This window comes from Ochotona princeps, chromosome 6 (genome assembly GCF_030435755.1).
Source record: "Ochotona princeps isolate mOchPri1 chromosome 6, mOchPri1.hap1, whole genome shotgun sequence".
Classification (NCBI taxonomy): Eukaryota; Metazoa; Chordata; class Mammalia; order Lagomorpha; family Ochotonidae; genus Ochotona; species Ochotona princeps.
In genome coordinates, this window is record NC_080837.1 from 71,105,942 (window position 1) to 71,127,953 (window position 22,012).

Consider the following 22,012-nt stretch of genomic DNA (forward strand, 5'->3'; position numbering starts at 1 on the left):
TCCATGTTTGACTCCTCTCCTGATCAATGTACCGTATTTTTCCAGTTCTTTATTTTTTATGATACACTTCTTTAGACTCAAGGATTTCCCCTTCCATCCCCTCCTCCACTGTTTTCCCATATATTGTAATACCATGCACTCTCATTTTTAATATTTAGTGTCTACTAGTTATGTTTATGACCATTACATACTTAAGCACATTTTATTTAATTATAGTAATGATATATAATTGCACCAAAATAAACTTGTCTAGCTTTTCCACAACTTTTTGCCATGGCCTCGTACATTCTATATAATTAATACATTTAACAAGTGTTAACAGCCCTCTAGCCCAGTGGCTATTATGTGTTTTTCTGGTCACTAGCTTTCCTTCATGTTGTTACCTTGCTAGCAAGGGGAGCCGGGACAAGTCACTCTGCCAGTCTGTGCCTTGGTGTCTTCAGCTACAAGGGGCCTTGCAAAAGTTCATGGAAAAGAAAAAAAAAGGGCTATAAGGGTGAATTTGATTTAGTGTTTAAAAAGATACTGAACTCCACAGTTTTTTCCGAATAAATACTTGCATGAACTTTTCGAAGACCTGTTTGTTCTGTAACAAACAGCATCCCAGGCCCGGCGGCATGGCCTAGCGGCTAAAGTCCTCGCCTTGAACGCCCCGGGATCTCATATGGGTGCTGGTTCTAATCCCGGCAGCTCCACTTCCCATCCAACTTCCTGCTTGTGGCCTGGGAAAGCAGTGGAGGACTGCCCAATGCATTGGGACACTGCACCCGTGTGGGAGACCCGGAAGAGGTTCCAGGTTCCCAGCATCGGATTGGCGCGCACTGGCCCGTTGCGGCTCACTTGGGGAGTGAATCACTGGATGGAAGATCTTCCTCTCTGTCTCTCCTCCTCTCTGTATATCTGACTTTGTAATAAAATAAATAAAATCCTAAAAAAAAAAAAAACAGCATCCCAGGGTGGATGCCTGAACCTTATGGATGCTTGGGAGGATTGAAGAAGCCATCAGACACACAGGGTCTGGCACACTGCGAACAGCCAGTCGTGTCAGCCCTTCCCCCTGGACAGCCCTGCCTCCCAGGCGGGACAAAGAAGGGCTCAGTCCTGGCTGTCTGGTCGCCCCTCACTTTGCTTCCTCTTAGCTGCTTGGTCCTTCCCTTAATCCCTGACTGAGAAGGGTTACCTGGAGATAACATGTTTACTCTGCACTCTGAGTCCTGTTTACATTTTGTTTTCGTTCTTCAGTGTTTTTTATTATTTTGTTTTTTCTTTTAGGCTGACCTTTTGCAGAATGGCAGGATATCCAAACAGGGAAATGACCTAGCAGAGAGCTAGGGAGTTCCACAGTTGCAAGTGCTTTAATTAAATGCTGTTCCCAGGTTTTCATATTTCAGCATAGTTGTTGGAGGGCATCCCCTCTCCACCTCTGATCTGTGTGTGTGTAGCATGGGGTTGATCTTCCTCATGGCCCCTTTGGCCTCTTCCTAATGCCCCACAGACTTCAGTGAATTGATTTTTGTCTCCATCTGAAGCATATCCACCATTTAGAACATGCCTGGCGTTTGCTGAAAATGTGTTGCTAAGGAAGTTATGATTGGCATTTTCTTCCCATCGGAGTTGCTTTAAGAGGGAGACCATTCCTATTGGAATTCATGGTGGTTGTCTCGCGTCGTTGGGTGGCAATTAGCTAAATTTAGCGCCAGGGAGCTGCTGGGAGGCACCTGCTGAGGTCATCGCCTCCTGCCTGCCTTCCCTGTCAGTGTTTCCAGCTTGGTTCTAGCCTGTAGCTGTGGCTAGATGTGCTCCCAGGGAAGGAACACACCTCGGATTTCAAATACTTGATACACAACAAAATAAAGTACATGGCCTCATTCATAACTTCACCAGAGGATTTCTAAAAGTTCAGAGGGCTGAGTGTTTGGCCTACCTGTGAGGATGCCTGCGTGCCCTATTGGAGGACCGGAATTCCGTACCAGCTCTGGCTCCAGCCTCCTGGTAGTGTGGGCCTTGAAACAGCAGGGATGGCTTTTGCATTTGGGTCTGTGCCACTCAGGTGGGCGACCTGGATTTAGTTTCCAGATGCCAGTTTCAGATTGGCATGAGAATGAGCCAGTGGGTGAAAACCCCCTTGCCCTCTTTTCTTCCCGCTTACATCTCCCTTCTATTTCATTCTTCCCCTCATTTCCCTCTCTCAAAAACTTGTAAAAACTGGCATCAAAAAACAAGTTGATTTAGTGGCAAACAAGTTTTTAAAACTCACACATAGTCTTTCTTTTATAATAGCCCATTTTCCACAAGGATTCCTGTTTTTCTGTGGATCCCATGTTGGAACCAATTTTATATTGATGACATGTTGAAATGATGATATTTTGATGTATTGAGTTAAATAACTTTAAAATGGACTTCACCTTGTTCTTTTCATTCCCCAGTGTGGCCACTGGTAAGTTGCAAACTTCCCATGTGGCTAACATTGTGTTACCATTGGACAGTGCTGCTACAGATCATGATGCTCTGTTCAAGCTCCCGAGTTGAGCTCATAGCCTTCCTTGGTGGCGCCTCCAAGCCTTTGATTGTTTTAATCTTCCAATTCTCTTGCTCATCTCATCTGAATCATTTGTGCTTCCATTTGAAGAACTCAGTTTCTGATATCAACTCTTCAGCCTCTCCTTAGAAAATCCCCACTTGAAGAGAGCTGTTCATCTCCTGTTACTCTCAGCTTAATAACCCTTTCATTTTGGGCTTTCTATTTGATTTCCAACTGATGTGTAATTTTCTTTTAAACAGTCTCCCAGGTGTGCTCTGGTTTCTGTATATGATTTTTATGACTTGCTATCCAGATCCACCCATGTGGGGCTACTTGTGTGGGTCTACCTCTTGTAGAGAGCTGAAAGGGATAACTTCCATCATCCAGTATAGGATGGACCCTCTCTGCCTCTTACAAATCCAGCAGTGGGAGGAGAGGCAGATGCTATTTGTACCACTCTTGACTAAGGAGGCACTTAAAGCCCAGAGAAGTAGAGTGACTTACCAAGATTCCACCACAAATTAAGTGGCAGATCTGGGATTTGTGCCCAGGCTTGCCTGAGCTCAAAGCCCATGCCCTTTCATTCGAGCCCTTGCTTTCTCTGCGGAAGCTCCTCTTTTGACAGCATTCTTTCCTGTAGACCTGAGAGGCCTTGAAGTCCAAATTGGGGCCTTGGTAACTTCTGGTCAACTGCAAGCCTAGGGCTTGTGCTGTGATGTTTGTATCTAACTACAAGAATGAAGTCCTTCCGCTTAATTCCAGAAACCCGCTTTACACCCTGTAGACACTGTATAAAAACCAACAGGACTGCCAAGCCTAGCCGTGGTGGGGTCATTCGTGAGCCAGAATGGAGGTTTCCAGGATTTGGGGAGAGGTGTTTTTTTTGTTTTTTTTTGTTTTTTTTTTCCTGGAAGGAAGATTGCTTTCTTATCTCAGCCTGTGGCTCAGCCCCCCACAACAAGATATGTTTTTGAAAGCCCCGTCAAGACAACCATCATTGTGTTTTGAATGGGAGGGATGCTCTGAGTTAGAAACAGATGTTCACATGGGTGAAATTTGAGGACACCATGCTCGGGGAAATACGACAGCCAAGAAATGACACATGGTGTGTGATTCCACTTCTCTGCAATACTTAGACTTACCCAGACAGAAAACAGAGTGGTGGCTGGTGGGTGCTGGGGAGAGTAGGGAAGAAGGAAGTTAGTATTAAGTTTGGGCAGATGCACAAACTTGAAATAGAAGCTAGTGGTAGTTTCACATCATTGTGATCGTGTCTAATGCCACTAAACAGAATGTTTAAAAATGGCTAAAGAGGTCAATATTGCATTATTTTAAATAGTTAAAAAAGAAAACACCAGATTTCCGTTGGTGCTAAGCTTGCATAGCACATCACCAGGCAATTCTCAGGAGTCAAGTCTTGCATGCACTGTTCATGCTGGCTTTGAGCCCAAGGTTCACCTTTGGAGTTGGCCACTTAGGAGAAAGATGCAGGCTTTGCACCTCAGAAGGCTCCCCCACCTAGGAAATTTGACCAATTTTGCATAAATACCTTTGTGTCATTGATGTTTCTCAGCACGCATCTAGGGGATGTGAGCACTCATCACGCTTGCTTTGCTATGAGGATGTCTCAGTCTGAGCCTCATCTTGCTGAGCTTGGAGCTAGATTATTTTAAGACATACAGCGAGGCCGAATGTCTTATTTGGTTGAACCAAATGGGAGACATGCGTGAGGGCTAGGTTAAGACCCCAGCCATCCTAATAATTTTGGTCTTGTCATTTTATGGAAGTCCTTGTGCCCCTGGAGCACTTGAGGTCAGTTAACCAGTCTGATAGACAAGGCCATTTTAAGATGATTGAGCCAGGATGCATAGATTCACTCTTTAATCTTCTTTTGAGCTTGGTGTTTTATGTCATTGTGGGTGTGTTTGCTTATTTGCTCTGCATATTTTCTTTTGCAGGAATCATTAACCAATGGCAACAGGAATCCAAGGATAAAGTGATTTCCCTCCTGTTAACTCACCTGCCTTTGCTGAAGCCAGGAAACCTTGATGCAAAAGTCGAGTATATGAAACTGCTGCCCCAGATCCTCGCGCACTCTATTGAACACAACCAGCACATTGAGGAGAGCAGGCAGCTGTTGTCCTATGCTCTGATACACCCGGCCACCTCACTGGAGGACCGCAGTGCTCTGGCCATGTGGTTGAACCACTTGGAGGACCGCACAGCGGCTGGCTTCAGTGGCCAGACCCGAGGCCGCTCAGACTCTGCGGATTACGAGCAGACGCGCTACTATCACCAAAGACAGAACTCCGACGACAAGCTCAATGGGTGGCAGAACTCGCGGGATTCTGGGATTTGCATCAGTGCCTCCAACTGGCAGGACAAAAACCTGGGGTGTGAGAACGGCCACGTGCCCCTCTACTCCTCCTCATCCGTCCCCACCACAATCAATACAATCGGAACCAGCACAAGTACAAGTAAGTGCTGCGACCAACCCCTCCCGTGGTCTGGTTTGGTGACTTGCTGTGTGTGGCATGTTCTGCTGGTAGTGTCTGCTCTGAGAATCCTGAACCCCTGGGAGAATGGGGCTGATTGGCATTGGCTGTGGGAAAGGGATCCTTAGACACCCCCCCATATTGGTTATTCATTGGAAAGATGAAAATACATGGGCATGTTAAAGTGATGGATGGGTCCAGATTTGATCTGCAGACTGACCTAAAGAAACAGGGAATCATCCTGTTTCCACAGACAGAAATGCCTTTCGCTCACATCTTCACCCAAGGAGTTTGGATTTGTCCAGACACTGAGTTACTGTGTGGTTCTCTAAACTCAATTCTAACCCATGTTTAACCAATCAGCCTCATTGGGCTTTGCACATTTTCTTCCTCCTCTTTTTTTAAATGCCGCCCAGGAAAGGCCCCTCCCCTTGCATTTCCTAGTGGCATCCCCAGCGATGAGGGCCACGTCAGCACCTGAGCTGGGAAAGCAGGATGGGTAGCAGAGGATGCTGCTCTAGACTGTGGCCTGCTGTCAGTGCTGGGAACTGCCTCTCCCTCCATGCTAACTGCGTGGGAGAGGACAACCTCATTTCTCTCTACCATGAAAGCCAAAGTACCGTGTCCACAGTTGTGCCCTGGGGCTGGGAGTCCCCTTTGTGGCACCCCACTTCGACAGGGCAAGAGATTAGCATGCCATGGATTCCTGTATATAAAACAGACATGTGAGAGTGACCTGTCCCCAACAGTATTCTGGGATGCTAGATTGCACGTGTCAATGAATACAGTGTCACTACTGAGGTAATTTTCAGGAGGTAGGGGCTGCTGTGATTATACCTGCTGTGCCCACCAATTTGCAGAAGCCCCTAATTAAATGAGGAGGGAGTGAAGAATTAGCAGTAATGTTCTCCTTGCCTCCCCTTCCCCCTGGCTCCATGAGTTACTGTGCCTCTTGAGCTGGCTTCTGTGGACACATAGGGTAGTTGTATTATAACTGCACTAACTGATTTCACAATCAAATACTGGTGATACTCTGCTGATATTATCATGATGGGTTTTTCTTGAATTCCTTGTCTACTTTTAAGTGCAGGTAATGCTTGGGGATGAAGATACCATGAGTTAATTATGTAAGAGGCTCATACAACAGTCAATATCTTTCCTAAACCAGTAATTGGACCAAGAGCAATTTGCAGTAGGCTCTACCAAGGACCAGGAGTGGCAAGCAGGTGATGGAATAACCTGGCCCCAACATCTTAGGTCAACAATGAGATCTGGTCATTGTCTCCAAATAATTGATAACCGAGAGAGGTGTGAGCTCTGTGCCACCTTCCCTCTCACAGTTTGATGTTTTCTGTCATTTGTTTGGGAATTTCCACCTGCTGACTTGCACCTTCAGGGTTGGCCTTGGCCATATTAGGGTTTGAGCTTGGTGATCGGATTGTAGTAAAAAATCGTACCTCATGCTATCACCTCAGAGCCCAACCAAAGCGAGGATGTTTAAATGGTTGTTGTGGTCTTCCTGATTTTTGAACCCTGATTCAAAGTCAGGTATCCTTGAGCTGGAAGGGCCTTGAAGGCTTGGCCAACTGACTGTGTACGAGCATCCATTCCCCCCCCTTTGAGGGTTGAGGTGAGGGTAAACACTATTATGCAAAATGCACTGCCCTGGTCAGAGCAGCAGCAATAAGCACACAGTGGATCTTGCTAGATGAGCAAGTGAAGGAAACTTAAAAAGACCACAAGGAGCAAAGTGCAACACTGGTAGCCAGACTCTGTACCTTCATTTTTCAGTTCTCATGGTCACCTGGTAGATGCACCTGCCAAAGCGCATGGTCTTCTGCAATGGGGTTGTATCATAAGTCAAAATCCCTTACCATACCTAACCTGAAGAGCGTCATTCCTTAAATATGTTCAGAGCACTCACGTTAGCTCACAGCTGGACAATGTCATCTAAAACAAACCTACTTTACAAATAAACTATTCAGTAGCTTATGTAGTTTACTGAAAGCAGTACTGGAAGTGATGAGCAGAATGATTGTATGGGTGCCCTTCCACACTGTCGTAAAGTTGAAGAGATGTGAAGTTGAACCGTCATAACTTGGAGACCAATTATAGTCTAGGGATCCTTGAACAAAGACTTTGGGTCATTCTACCCCAATAGAAAATGAGTTGGATTAACTGGCAATACTGTACTGAAGAGCTCCATTTCTTACCTCTTTGAAGGAGGGAAGAATGGCTGTCCAAGTCATGATTATGAAAACTGAAATTGCTTAGTAGTGTCTGTTTTCCAATTGCTGGCAACATCGATGAGAGCTGATAAGGACTAACTAGAAATTCATCCTTTGACGCTTTTATTCTGGTTTTAGCCTTGTTTTTTTTTTTTTTTGCCAATGATATTACATTCTTTTGGTCTTGGTACCTTCAGCAAAGTCACTTAGCATTCCTGACTTCCTCTCCCTGTTTGGGATTCCAAATCATTCAGCTCTACTCTGCTCATGTGCCCACCATCAGTGAGACTGTGAATATCTGAAGGGATATTCAGAGACTGGGATATCTGAAGGGACTTCAGAAACCTCTTGGAAGGATGGAATTAAGACCATGTGGATTTTCCAAGGAAACTCGTACAAAGAACTTTAAGAAGTTGTGCTTTCAGGAACTTTATAATATAGTTGAAGGGAAAGACATCTGTCAGTTCCACATTTAAATTAAATATTACCTTTTTTCAGGGTTATTATCCACAGAAATTTTATGAAATGGTCATGAGTTATAAGCATGTAGCAAAATCATATTCTAAGAGGTGTATGGGAAACGTCCAGTCCATGGGCTACAGGATGCCTACAGAGTCATGTGGGCTGGCCCTGCCCAAGCAACTCCAGGGGGGCGATGCTTGAAATTCAATAAATCTACATACAGTAGGCTAATTTTTAAGTTTGTAATGTTGTATGACCCGCGGATGATGTTACAGGTATCCGAATGATCCTTATCAGAAGAAAGGTTCCCCACCCTCATACCCAGGGCATCCAGGAGGCAAATGGGGCTAGGTGGTATTTAAATGCAGGTCTGAATTGGTCCATTGTCTTTTGTTATAACAGAATGGCACAGGTGAAATGTACCTTCTCAATGTGAGAAATTTATTTGGCCCAAACTTTTGGAGGCTCTGCAAGTTCAAGATCTAGGGACCACATTTGAGTAGAAGACATCACACGGCAAGAGAGTAAGAGCAGGAGAGTGCTGGGCTCACTTTTACAGCAAAGCCTCTTTCATGATACCATGCGCACTTCCACCCTCATGTCATTCCTCTGTCATGAGGACATAGCCCTTGTGACATCATCACCTCAAGGTCTCGCCTCTCAACATTGCTGCATTCACGGTTCCAACACACGAACTTGGGGATACACATTGAAATTGTAGTAGACCCTACACTATGGTACTGTGAACAGGGAAGACCTGGTGGATTGGAAGGTCGAGGAATCTTGAGCTGAGAACACGAGAAGTGAGCTGGACTGACTGGTACAAGAATTGGCAGGAGGCAGGCTCTTGGGGTGTGGATATGTACTGTTGGCAAAGGCGTAGGCATGAGAGTGTCACGAGCAATGCTGTGTGGCAGAGTGGACAAGCCAGCTGAATACCAGGGGCAAGTGCAGAGTTGGCAAGCTTCAAAAACTTAGGTTTATGAAATAGCAGAAATATTGTTGGGATAGAAGCATGTAAAGCACAGAAGGAACAGGCTCTAAAAATGTTCCTAGGTGAAATTATTAGCACTCGGTATTGACTCAGACCCATGTTATTGATATACTTATTTGTTCATTGACTTTGAAAATATTTACTAAGGACCTATTTTTCACCTTGTCTGCTTGAGGCACTTGCGACACATCCATGGGCAAGACAAAGATTCCTTCCTACAGAGAGCTGGCAGTCTAGTGAGTAGGGAGTGATGTATGTGAGTAAATTACATGGTTCTGTAATGGTGGATAAGGGACATGGAAATAAAAACAAAACCATAGAAAAGGGAAAATCAGGCCTAGATTGTAAGGTGGTTATGGTATGCAATAGGGAGGGCAGAGTTTACTTGCTAAAGAGGTGACAGATGAGCCAAAACTTGGTGGAGCTGTGGGAGTTAGACTAGTGACTCTCTTGGAGAAAGATCACTAGGTACAGGAGATGCTAGTGCAGACATCAAGATTACATGAGGGCCGCCTTGTCAGAGGGAATGCAAGAAGGCTGATGACTGAAAAGCAATGCATGATGGTAGAATATGATAGGATATTGTAAAGAGAGGGGAAGAAGGACAAACTCCAGGGCATTGCATGTTATGGTAAGGACCATTTTTTTATTGGTAGTGTTTAACAGCAAGAGAACTGTGCAACATGGGTTCACTCCCCAAATGCCCCAAGTAGCTGGTCTGAGCTGAGCCAATGCTAGCTCAGCACAGCAGTTCAAGCCATGAGCATCACTGCTGCTTTTCATGGTCTGCAGTAGAAGAATCAAATTTAGGTACTTCAAGCAAGGTATGAGAACAGCTTCTTCTTCTTTCTCTCTTTTTAAAGTTTTATTTATTTATTTTATTGGAAAGTCAGATATACAGAGAGGAGAGAATGGAGAATCCATCCATTGATTCATTCCCCAAGTGGCTGCAATGGTCACAGCTGCAGCGATCTGAAGCCAGGAGCCTTTTCTGGATGCAGGGTCATTTCCAAGGCCATCGACTGGTTTCCCAGGCCACAAGCAGGGAACTGACTGGGAAGCAGGGCTACCAGGATATGAACCAATGCCCATATGGGATCCTGGCACGTGCAAGGCGAGGACTTTAGCTGCTAGGCTATAGCTCCAGACCCTGACACCAGCTTCCTAAAGCATCTTAACTGCTATTCTAAGTGTTTGTCCTCATTGAGGGACTTTGACTTTGCCCTTGGTTAACCAGGAAAACTGTTGGAGGAATTTTGGCAGGTGAGTTATATGGTCTGACTCGCATTATAAAGAAATCTCTGTGGCTGCTATTTTAAAAATAGGTGGTGCCAAGAGGAGCTGATAAAGCACCAACCCTAGAGAAAAGATAAGAAAATGGAAATTTTGATCAGTTTATGTTGTAGAATGCTGTGGAAATGCTGCACTGTACTGTCATGAAGATGAACACGTAATACATGTTAATCAACTTATCAAAAGCATAGATTGAATCAGGGCAGGGATAGAAACAAGACGACCACATAAATGGCTCTCGCAATAATCTCGGCATGAGACAATGATGGCTCAAATTGAGATGACTGCAGTGGGAGAGTGAAAAATAGTTAAGGTCTAGATATATTTTTAAGTAGAGCTGACAGGATTTCCTGACAGAATATAAAGGGCTATGAACAGATTCACTCCAGGCACAGGCATTTGACCAGGTGGTGAAGATGCTCGTCTCCCATGAGGATACAAGTGCCCTGCCCCAACCTTCTCCTAATGCAAAGCAGTGGCTCAAGTTGTTGAGTATCTCTGTGCCCAGATTGAGATTTTTTTTAAAGGATTTTTTTTTTTTATTTGAAAAGCAGATTTATACAGAAACAGACATTTTCCATTCACTGGTGGATTACCCAAATAACCCTGACAACAAGTGCTGGGCTGATCTCAAGCCAGGACCCAGGAACTTCTTCCTGGTCTCCCACGTGAGTGCAGGGCTCCAAGAACTTAGGCTAGCCTCCAGTGCTTTCGAAGGCCACAAGCAGGGAGCTAGATTGAAAATAGAGTGGCTGGGGCTTGAACGGCCACTCCTATGGGATGTGGGCACTGCAGGCAGAGGCTTAATATGCTTCATCACAGCGCTGGCACCCCAGATTGAGTTCATGATACTTAGCTTTAGTTCTTGGTAAGGGTGTTCAGGGAGTGAACTGACAGATGGGCTTACTAGTTCTTTCTTAATCTATTTATCTCTTTCAAACAGATAAATACAAATATTTAAAAAGGAGAAGATACCACTTGCAAAAACTGAATGACTCTAGTGTCTTTAGTGGTTTTTTTAGTTTTTTTTAAAAAGATTTATTCATTTTATTACAGCCAGATATACACAGAGGAGGAGAGACAGAGAGGAAGATCTTCCATCCAATGATTTACTCCCCAAGTGAGCCGCAACGGGCCGATGCACACCGATCCAAAGCCGGGAACCAGGAACCTCTTCCAGGTCTCCCACGCGGGTGCAGGGTCCCAATGCATTGGGCCGTCCTCGACTACTTTCCCAGGCCACAAGCAGGGAGCTGGATGGGAAGTGGAGCTGCCGGGATTAAAATCGGCGCCCACATGGGATCCCGGGGCTTTCAAGGCGAGGACTTTAGCCGCTAGGCCACGCCGCCGGATGACCTTATTGAGGAATGTGTTTAGCAAATAGAGTAGGTTTGGGTTAAGATCGGGAGATGAGAGTCCGGTGGGATGATGAGTTTGGAAGGTTTGATAGAGACGAAAGTAAAATGTGTGACTGTGTGGTCTTGGAAAGAAGACTGTGTTCAGGTACACCCTTGGAGGTGACCAGCACAGGTGTGGTCCTTGAAGCCCTAAAACTAAAGATCCCCGAGGGAGAGACATACCTAAAAATGACCAAATACCACAAGGCTGGACATTCCAGCCTGCAGGTAGCAGAAAGAAAACAACAAAAAATGGAGGGAAGTGGAGGAGAAACCATTAACGTTGGAGAAAACTCAAAGAGAATGTTTCTTGCACGGCAAATAAAGAACATGTCATAAGGGAAAACCAAGTAAAATATTAAAAATAGGTCTAACAAGAGAACCATCACAAAATGACCATTGGGTTTATCAAGGAGGAAGATTGTGATACATTGAGCACTTAGTCTGGGATAGACATTTAAGAGATGAACAGAGTTGGTGATTCCAAGGAGATTACAGGTGTAAGATAGGAAGACAGACGAACCACAAGCTTGATTTTGGTTGTTTTGACTTTGAGATGCTGTTGAAATGTTGAGGTGGAGGAAATGATGACTAGAAGGCATTAAATATAGGTGATGGGGCCACACTGAGTGTTTGAAGGAAGGGGGTGCTGAGAGGTGGGAACTAAACCAAGTCCTAATCTGAGACTCAGCCTCTTCTGTTCAGCAGGAAGAACATCTTGATTGCAGAGCTAGAGTCCAGTGAGGTCTCCAGGATCTTGGAGTTGGGCCTTGTCATCCATGACATAAAAAAATGGTTTGTGATAAGTTGAGAGGTATACCTCCTTCTCATGTGCAGTAACTTAGGGGTCTGATGGCAGAGATGGAGAACATGATGGTTCTTCACTGTGAGTCTGTTGGACCAGAAAGGACCAAGGTGGGCTCAGTTTTGTCGCAGTGATTCTGAATGTGAAATGTGTAGAGTTTAGCATCCTTGGATTTGCCTCCAGTCTGAAATTCACTGTAGAAAAATTCAGTTCTTCAGAAAAGAGTTAAGTACTTTCGGCTCTCCAGAGCCTGCCTGATTCCCCTGTAGGGTAGGTTGTGTCATCTCTTTGCCTTTCTGACCCTTTTCCACGCTCCATTGGTGGAGTAGACGTGGAAGCTTCCTATGTTGCAGCCACGACTGAGAAGAACCTGTTTCTACTCAAATAATCGCAATACTTGATTTCTCTCAGTATGTTTTACTTTGGGATTTGAAAATGAGCTGGCCTTTGCCAATCCAATGCAAGGCAAGAAGTCAAAAACTTTGGCTTCCAGAATTCTTTTTCAGCTGTCTCCTTTTCCGAATTTGTGGTGCAGTTATGAGTATTTGTTTTATTAATCTTGATTCATTCATAAAGACCATAAAAATTAGGTTAGTGTAATAGCACACACCTACAGTGTTGACTTTACTATATGCTGTTGGAAAGCTTTTGTTAAACGATGAACTCACTTTATGATGTGACCATTACTGTTAGCCCTAGTTGATGAGAAAAACAGAAGTGCAGAAAGAGGTTAAGTAATGTGTTTGAAGTGGGATTTGAACCCAGGCAGTCAAGTCTCTTCTGCCTTTTAATTCTGTCCTCAGAGCTTGATCAATAAATAGCTCTACACTCTTGGTTTTCTCTGATTTTGAGTTGGCCTCCACCCTACAATGCCATTAGACATGCCCAGGTCGCTACTTCTGACTGCCTGACTGACTACTTGAAGCACAGGGCCCCTCAGATATTTGCTTTGCTCCGACCAGTGTGCTTCCACTTGCTTTGGTGTTTGGGGTCTCAGACTTGAAATGACATGTTCAAGCCTTCCTTGCCTGATAATAAACTCTTTGGGGTCAGAGATAGTTGTCTTTATCTCTTGTCATGGCACCCATATCGCTGTCAGATTTTGGAGATGGTGGACCTTTGGCATGCACTTGGCTGTGCACGCCAAGGGTGAGTGTCTATTAGATCAGGGCCGTCTGCTGCCAGACCCAAGTATGGCCTCCTAGTCCTCCTGCACACACCTCTCCCAGTGGCTCCGGTAACCAGTGAGGACTGCCATGTGAGCCCGAGCCTTCAGTGCACCCCACCATAAATGTTTACTGAGTGGTAGGGTCTTAGTAAGTTCCTGAGATCACTGGACCCATGTCCATGAAAATGATGCATTTCCAAAATGAACAGGAAAATGGGCCTAGGAATTCACTGACTATTTGGTGATGATGTGGACCACTTAGCCTTCTGTCCCAATCTTTTCAGTGACATTGTTTGTTAGTATTACCAGTGCTCCTTTTGTGGCTCATTTTACCAAATCAGTTTCAATTCTAGCAGACTGTGATCTTGATTAGAGGTGTCAGTCATAGTAAGATATTTGGGGGGAAGCTGATCATATGTGATATGTCATATTTTTGTACTTTCTTATTAATGTATGATTATTTCAAAGTTAAAAGAAAAACAAATTCCCAGGCTGTGCAGAGTGTGAATTGGAGGTGGGGGGGTGGCTGGCCAGTTAATCCTTGTAGTCTTGGCCTTCCTGACTGGTGGAAGAGGCCACCTGTTTATGGAAAGGATCCGTTATGCTGGATCCTATAGTGCCAGCATCCAAAACAAATTCAGCAGCAAGGGGAGCTGTGTAAGTGAGGCTGTAGTCGGCCACCCCTGCTAAAACAGTTCCCCCATTTCCTTTGGCCCCAACTGGGGGGTTCAGGGCCTCTCCCTTTCAGACTTGGCTGTTTTGCTCAGAAGTCCTTCCTTGTCTCTTTTCCTTCCCTATCACCTTACAAGGTAACAAATTACTTCAACTCACTTTGCTTGAGTTTGAAAAAAAATCATAACACAGATTTTTAAGGGAAAGCAAAAGACTCAGCAGCAGCTTTAGAAAAGCCTCCAAGAACAGAGATCTTTTCTAGGGACCTCTTGGAACCTGGAGCGGAAAAGCGAGGGCCTGTAGACCCTAGTTCTGTCTTGCAAGCCACAGCCATCCCTCTGTAAGCCTTCAGCCTCACTGCTATAGCTTTGAGTTCCTTTTAAATTTCTGTGGAATTATTTTGTCTTTCACCCACAGTCTTTCTTGGTGGAAATTTTCTTCCTCCCCAAAATCTAACCACCTTGGCCCTGTAACTGAAAATTTTCATTATTTCCTTAACCCCTTATGTGCTCTTCAAAGACATAGCTGATTAAATAGTTGGTTGGCTGCCTTAGAGAAGCATGTGTAACAGCTGGTCGGATGTATTTTTAGTATTAACTTCCTTCCCCTTTTGGCGGGGTGGGGGAAGCATTTTTAGAAAGGCAGGGGCCCTTCTAACCCACACTGCTTTGTCAGGATGGCTCCTGAGGCCTCGCAGGGCCTGATGTAGCCACAGACGGACCCTTCTCATACTGTGCAAAACAAAACAAAACAAACAACAACAAAAACAAGCAGAGACATTTTCTGGGACTGCTTTCCTCACCACTCCTTGTGCCTGTTTTCTGGGGCCAGCGCTGTTGTAGGCAAGAAGCTTGATGGTTTCTTGCACCATGGAAATCCCAGCGCCTGGGAAACAGCGAAGACCTCCACAGACTAAACATTCCTTGGGTCTCGAAGGCTATGCCATCCTGTGGCCCCCTGTGGGAGGATTATTTTAGACCTCAGTGACAGTGAGGGTTATTTAAACACCAGATTAGCGGCAGAAGAAGACACTTGTGTTCACATTCAGCATGCTTTAAAAATAGGATGGATTCTGGCTGGAATTAATGGCTTCAGTTGGACTAGGCAGGAAGAGAACAGGGGTTAGGGGCAGATAAAATGGCTTCTTGAAGCTTCTCAAACCTTGTAAGTCTTAGAATTTCTCTTATTTTATGAAATATGGACTCTTCATCTAACACTGACTGCATACAAACACATGGAAAGACTCTGAGTATATCTACTTATGTCTTTTCTCACTTAAGATTTACAGAAACAGGGCCCGGCGGCATGGCCTAGTAGCTAAAGTCCTCACCTTGAATGCGCCCCGGGATCCCATGTGGGCGCCGATTTTAATCCCGGCAGCCCTGCTTCCCATCCAGCTCCCTGCTTGTGGCCTGGGAAAGCAGTTGAGGACGGCCCAAAACTTTGGGACCCTGCACCCGCGTGGGAGACCTGGAGGAGGTTCCTGGTTCCCGGCTTCGGATCGGCATAGAACCGGCCGTTGCAGTCACTTGGGGAGTGAATCATCAGACAAAAGACCTTCCTCTCTGTCTCTCCTCCTCTTTGTATATCTGACTTTGTAATAAAACTAAATAAATCTTTAAAAAAAATTTACAGAAACAGACTTAGAAGAGATCCAGGTATCACTTATACATCTTTTTGATCTCAAGCAAATTAAATGCCTGAATTTCCTGGCCTTGAGAACCAAAGTGAGAGTAGATCTTAGTGCCAGCAGTTCCTGTCTGATGGGGTCCAATCTCTACCTCTGGAGCACTGAATACCATTCTTGCCATTCCGTCAGCACCATCAGCCCTCAGCATTGTGTTAGGTGAGAACGGGAATTCAGGACATCTCGGCGTGAGTCACCTCAGAAGAGGATGTGGAAATGAGAGAGCAAGACAGACAGGGGGCTCCAAAATATGGACAATATTCGGAAGAGTTTTTTAAGGGTTAGAGAAAGGCTAAATCTCCCAACGTCTTTTGGGCTGTCAAAGCACTTGACCATTTCCATAAACAAATTCCATGGCTAGAACCAGAGCATGAAGCACAGTGTGTGCTCAAGAGGTCTTTTTCACTGTCTCATGGAGAAGCATCCTTTCAAGCTGACAGGGAGCTAAACCTAGCTGGTTTGGAGCTAATAAATTGATAACAAATGATTTTATGCTTTAGTCTTTGGCTTTGTACAGTTAAGACATGGCTGTGCAAATGGAAAGAAAGGGTTATGCATGGTGTTTTCAATATTCAAGTTTGGGCTAAAAACAAGAAGGTGGACTTGACTAAGATCAAGAACATGGCTTTGTAATCAGACAACTGGATTTTTATAAGTCCAGTCCCAGGCACTCTGCATGGTAGCCTAGCAGTTAAAGTCCTCGCCTTGAACGTGCCAGGATCCAATATGGATGCCAGTTCTAATCATAGTGGCCCTGCTTCCCATCCTGCTCCCTGCTTGTAGCCTAGGGAAGCAGTTGAGGATAGACCAAAGCCTTGGGACCCTGCACCTGTGGCAGAGACCAGAAAGAAGCTCCTGGTTTCGGATTAGTACAGCTCTGGCCATTGCAGCCACTTGGAGAGTGAATTAATGGAAGATCTTCCACTCTCTCTCCTTCTCTCTGTATGTCTGACTTTCCAATAAAAACGAAACAAAACTTTTAAAAAGCCCAGTCCCTAGTGACATGGTCATGGACAAGTTACATGACCTGTAAATCTGCTTTTCTCATCTATACAATGGGAAGCAATATCGGAATATCACCTCGATTGCTTGGCTCAGGATGGGTAGTTGATATGTTCATTGCTGATGGTTGTTTAAGGAAGAAAATCATTTAGACCTTAAGCATATTATTTTAAATTGTGTATTTTTTCACCCATTTGCATCCTTTGTGTGGCATGATGGCTGTTTCTTGGAGGCTAGAGTCCCTAGCTGGTTGCTGCTGTGTGACCTGCATAAATCTCCTTAGGGCAAGATTGTCCCTGGTTGTTCAGTAATACAACAGAAATTTGAAGACATTTGCAAAAGCAATCAGAGCATAGAATCTTTGCAGATTCTGCTTTTTCTCTTTGTAATTTAGCTTATTTTCTCCCCCTTACTGAATTCAACAGATTTTTAGGCAAAAACATTTAATGAATATGAATATTTCTAAGGCATTTTAACCAAGATTTCATGCAGTGAACGTTTTCTGATAGTTGATTGTTTCTGTCAGGCTTTCTAAAAATAAATAATTACCATGAGCGCAAGCAATAGAAACAGGTTTGGAGAGAGATTCATCTCACCCTTGATACACCTGCCAGTCACTGAGTGGGAGCAGAGGCACAAGTAACTCACAGTCCTGAGGGAGCTGGTGAGCCATGAGCACCAAGGCCTCTGCAGGAATGGGGAGTGTGCTGGTTGATTCAGTCAGTTGACTCAGGTGAGTGTAGAGGTTGTGGGCATTTGGCCTAGTGGCTAAATCTCCGATTGGGACAGCCAATTGTGGGATTTAAATGGGAGGTGTACATAGAGCACTCTACAGGAAGGAGATGCTCAGCAAATAATGGACCTTATTGTGATGGCACTTCTTTCCTCCACTAAGTATGGTAGAATAGGATCCCTGTGATGGGTCTGGGGCAGAGCTACAGCAATATGCCAAATTGAAATCAAGATGCCTTGAGTCAGCTCCATGAAAAGCCAGCTCTCCACAAATGCTGGATATCCCCTCAAAGGACTTTTCCAGGGATACATTTTACAAGTACTTTAAAATGGACCAAATCTTAAGAATAAAAAGTTTTAAAAAGTTAATGTTCCTGCAAACAGGAACAATCTTTTAAAGTATTAGTAAGTGTAGGAATAGTAATCAGATTTCTAGAAATGATTTGTAAGGAACAGAATGAGGCTTTGTAGGGATAAAGGAAGTTTTGCACAAAGTTGCCGGCCAGGGAAGTGTGGTTGGTCCCAAGAGTGCGTAGTGAGTGGAAGAAAAATAACATGCCATGGTGAAAAAAAGCAGTGGGTGAGCAAATTCACTGCACCTCTGACTCAGTGCATGACCTTGAACTCTCGGGGCCCTTCTTTTTGAAGGCATGGGGTTGGAGGTTCCCTGAGGATCTTTCTTAGCACTTTCATTCCAAGTTTCCAAGTCAGAGCTCTGCAACCCAAAGAGTGCTGATGGTAAGAATATGAGCTTGTTGTCATCATACCAGGAGTGTGGGGCACGGAGAGGAAAATGAGAGATATGGAGCTTATCAAAGCTGGAAAGCAATCTTTCCTCTATATTCGGCATTAGCTACACACTCGGTGGAAACTCTGGTAGGGTTTTGGTCTCCTTGTTATAAACAGAAGAACATGAAAATCAAGAACTGCTTCCAGAAATATGAAACCAGCAAATTAAGCAGAGAGGGGTTAAGCAGAATGTGTGCTATGGATTACCTATTAAAATACATAGGAGGGATGGGTGTATGGCTTAGAGTTTAGGACATTTGAGTTACCTGCATCTTCTATCAAAGTGTTTCATTTGAATTTTGACTCCTTTTGCTTCCCACCCAGCTTCCTGTTAATGTGCATTCTAGGGAGGTTGATGGTTCAAGCACTTGGGTCTCTTCTCTGCTTCTTTTTTTTAAAGACATTTTATTATTGTTGTTGTTATTTTATGATACAGTTTCATATTCCTTTATCCCCCCCCCCCAGTTCCTCTCTATCATTACTAACATATAGTTCTTCATACTCAGTCTTATGTCCATCATTGTGGGCATAGACAATGGCAGAGAGTCCAGAATCCTATTGTCAAGATATAGTAAACAGTTTCATTGTAAGTCTATCTTTGTCTGGAAGTAGAAATGCATACCACACTACATCCTCACATCTGGATGCTAGTCTCCATTTCACAGCTACTGTACATCTCCTTAAATGAAAAGTCATGATTCAAAATCAACAATAGAAAGAAAAGAAGAAATTTACAATACCATGAAGTTAAATGACATGTTACTAGATATGACAGTCTCCATAACACAACTACTATATATCCCCTGAAAAGAAAAGTCATGATACAAAATCAACAATAGAAAGAAAAATAGAAATTTACAATGCCTGAAGTTAAATGACATGTTACTAGGTATGACAGTCTCCATTACACAGCTACTATACATCCGCTTAAATGAAGAACCACAGAACAAAATCAGCATCAGGGAGAAAAAAGAAATTAACAACACCAAGAAGTTAAATAACATGCTACTAAATGACTAATGCGTAGCTGAAGAAATGAAAATCAAGAACCTTCTTGAAGAAAATGATGCCACTGCATGATCTACGAGTCATTGAATGATTTAATCAGAAGAAAGTGTTTTGAAGATACGAAAACAACAGAAAATAACAAAACCCATGTGACATAGTTTCCGCTGATCTTTGTTGAAGTGTTTCTCCTCCAGACAATAAGCAGATGGGGTTTTGTTTTCTAATCCAGTCTACTAATCTATGATGTCTCATTGAGCTTAAGCCATTTACATTCAGAGTTTAATATACATGGGTGGTACTTTGGTTCTGTCATTTTAGGAATGCGTTGTACATTGGCTTAGTCTTCTGTTGTCATTTTACTGGGATCTTCTTCCCATTTGCCTTTGGCTTTGGTAGGTGCTATTCCTCTTTTCTGCCAAGAGAACTTCTTGAAGTATCATTTGTAGACCAGGTTTGGAAGAGGCAAATTCTTTCAGCTTTTCTTTACTGTGGAAGAATTTTATTTCATTTTCAAAGACAAAAGCAAGCTTTGCTGGATATGTTATCCTAGGCCAACAATTTTTTTCTTTTAGAATCTGAAATATGTCACTCCATTCTCTTCTTGCCTGCAGAGTTTCCTGTGAGAGATCTCCTGTGAGCTTAATTGGCATTCCTTTATATGTCAATTGATTTTTTTCACGTGCACATTTAAGGTTTTTTTCCTTATGTTCAATTGAAGAGAGCTTAAAGATCATATGTCATGCTGAAGATCGCTTTTGATCAAGCCTGTTGGGAGTTCTGTGCCCTTCCTGGAACTTGTTTCCCAATTCTTTCTCCAGATTAGGGAAATTTTCCTTTATTATTTCATTAAATACATTTGCTAACTCAGCTTCTCTTTCTGCACCTTCTGGGACTCCCATAACTCTTATATTAGGCCTCTTAATAGTGTCTTTCAATTCTTGAATACTTTATTTTGGCCTGATCCAGCTCTGCTTCCAGCTTTTTGTTTGCTTCCCCCTGATGACAGGAAATATCTTCCAATTCTGAGATTCTTTCTTCTGCTTGCTTCATTCTATTTTGGAGACTCTCCACTGTACTTTTAATTTGCTCTACTGTGTTCTTAATTTCTGATACACCAGCCTTGATTTGCTTTATTGCTTCCTTAAATTCTTTGAACTCTTGCATGAGCTTCTCATTGTTGATCAGAATCTTTAAAATGAGTCTTAAGGATTCTGTGCCCCCCATTTTCTCGATGTGTACCTCAGTTAACTCTGAGGTTGGCAATGGGTTTTGCTCCTTTGCAGGGGAGTCTTCAGTAATATTCATTGTGCTTTTGTCTCGTCTTTTGCTCTTGGTCATTGCACTTCTGGTTAGCAGAGTCTTCTCCTTGGGGCAGGTTTCTAAGTTGTGTCACCCACAGGTCTACAATGCGATTTTTTTTTAAGATTTATTCATTTTATTACAAAGTCAGATATACAGAGAGGAGGAGAGACAGAGAGGAAGATCTTCCGTCCAATGATTCACTCCCCAAGTGAGCTGCAACAGGCCGGTGCTGCACCGATCCAAAGCCGGGAACCTGGAACCTCTTCCGGGTCTCCCACGTGGGTGCAGGGTCCCAATGCATTGGGACGTCCTCGACTGTTTCCCCAGGCCACAAGCAGGGAGCTGGATGGGAAGTGGAGCTGCCAGGATTAGAACCGGCGCCCATATGGGATCCCGGGGCTTTCAAGGCGAGGACTTTAGCTACTAGGCCACGCCGCCGGGCCCTACAATGTGATTTTACTTATTGCGGTTGGTACACAACTTTTTCCTTGCAGCCACTTGTGCCACAACCTCCAGCGAGTTCCAGGTCTGGGTTCTTCTGTCAGATTTCCACCATGGTCTCCACAGCCCCAGCTCTTGGCTCACCACTCTCCACCTCCTGTGATACTGTGCTGAGGCTGCACTGTTGTCTCTGCAACCTTTCTCCCACTTCCGGTTGGAGCAGATCCCAGGATTAGAGAGACACCAGGTGTCCTATATAATTAGGTTGTTGGTGGCACTGATTTTTCTGGAACCTGTTGGACTTTAGGTCTGGGTGCCACACAGACCTATTTTGGCCGGTAGGCTGCCACAGTCAGTATTATTTTCCTGCAGGACCAGTGCAATCACAGACCTCAGCAAGTTCTCGCGAGATCAGCACATGCACAGTTCACCGTTGTCCCCTGCAGTCCCAAAGCTATTGCCACAGTGCACAAAATGGCACCTGATATACAACCACTACAGTTCTTGATTGCTGGCCGTCAGATCTGAGGACTATCCAGACCTGCCCTGGGTGGAACCCGTAGAATGCCACATCGTTGCAGTTCACTGAGACAGAAATGAGCTCACTCCCAGCTCAGCACATCCTCCGTCCCTTCCCTTGCCCTTTCCTCCTTATGCAAAATGGCACCCAATTCAGCTCTAAGTGGCTGACTAGGCTGTGAAATCCACTCTGTTCTCACACTGTCCGCCTGGGACCTGCTGCTCTGTCTCTGCTCCTGGTCAAATCAAACGGACCAGCAGGATGGACAGTTCTTTGTCTGGGTTCACCACCCGAGCTCCCAGTGAAAGTCCCTTCCCACCCAGTTGCTGGTGGAGTTCAGATCGCCGTGCTGGTGTATCAGTCACTGCAACACCACATTGCTGTGTCCGCTGCTTTCCTGTGTCTGTCAGTCTCCAGGTACCCCTCTGCTGTTGTTCTGTCCCTTCCTATTTTCTGAAATAATGTTCTCTGCTTCATCCTGATTAAATGTTTTTCT

At 44.3% G+C, this 22,012-nt stretch overlaps 1 protein-coding gene across 7 annotated transcripts in view; it reads left to right on the plus strand.

The window, feature by feature from the left end:
• SAMD4A (sterile alpha motif domain containing 4A) overlaps positions 1 to 22,012 on the plus strand; it is a 219,091-nt gene that overhangs the window by 136,291 nt on the left and 60,788 nt on the right. For all 7 annotated transcript variants that reach the window (XM_058666464.1, XM_058666469.1, XM_058666467.1 and 4 more), the window contains one exon: positions 4,480 to 4,998. In XM_058666464.1, the coding sequence (XP_058522447.1) occupies positions 4,480 to 4,998 (519 nt within the window). The remainder of the gene's footprint in view (positions 1 to 4,479; positions 4,999 to 22,012) is intronic.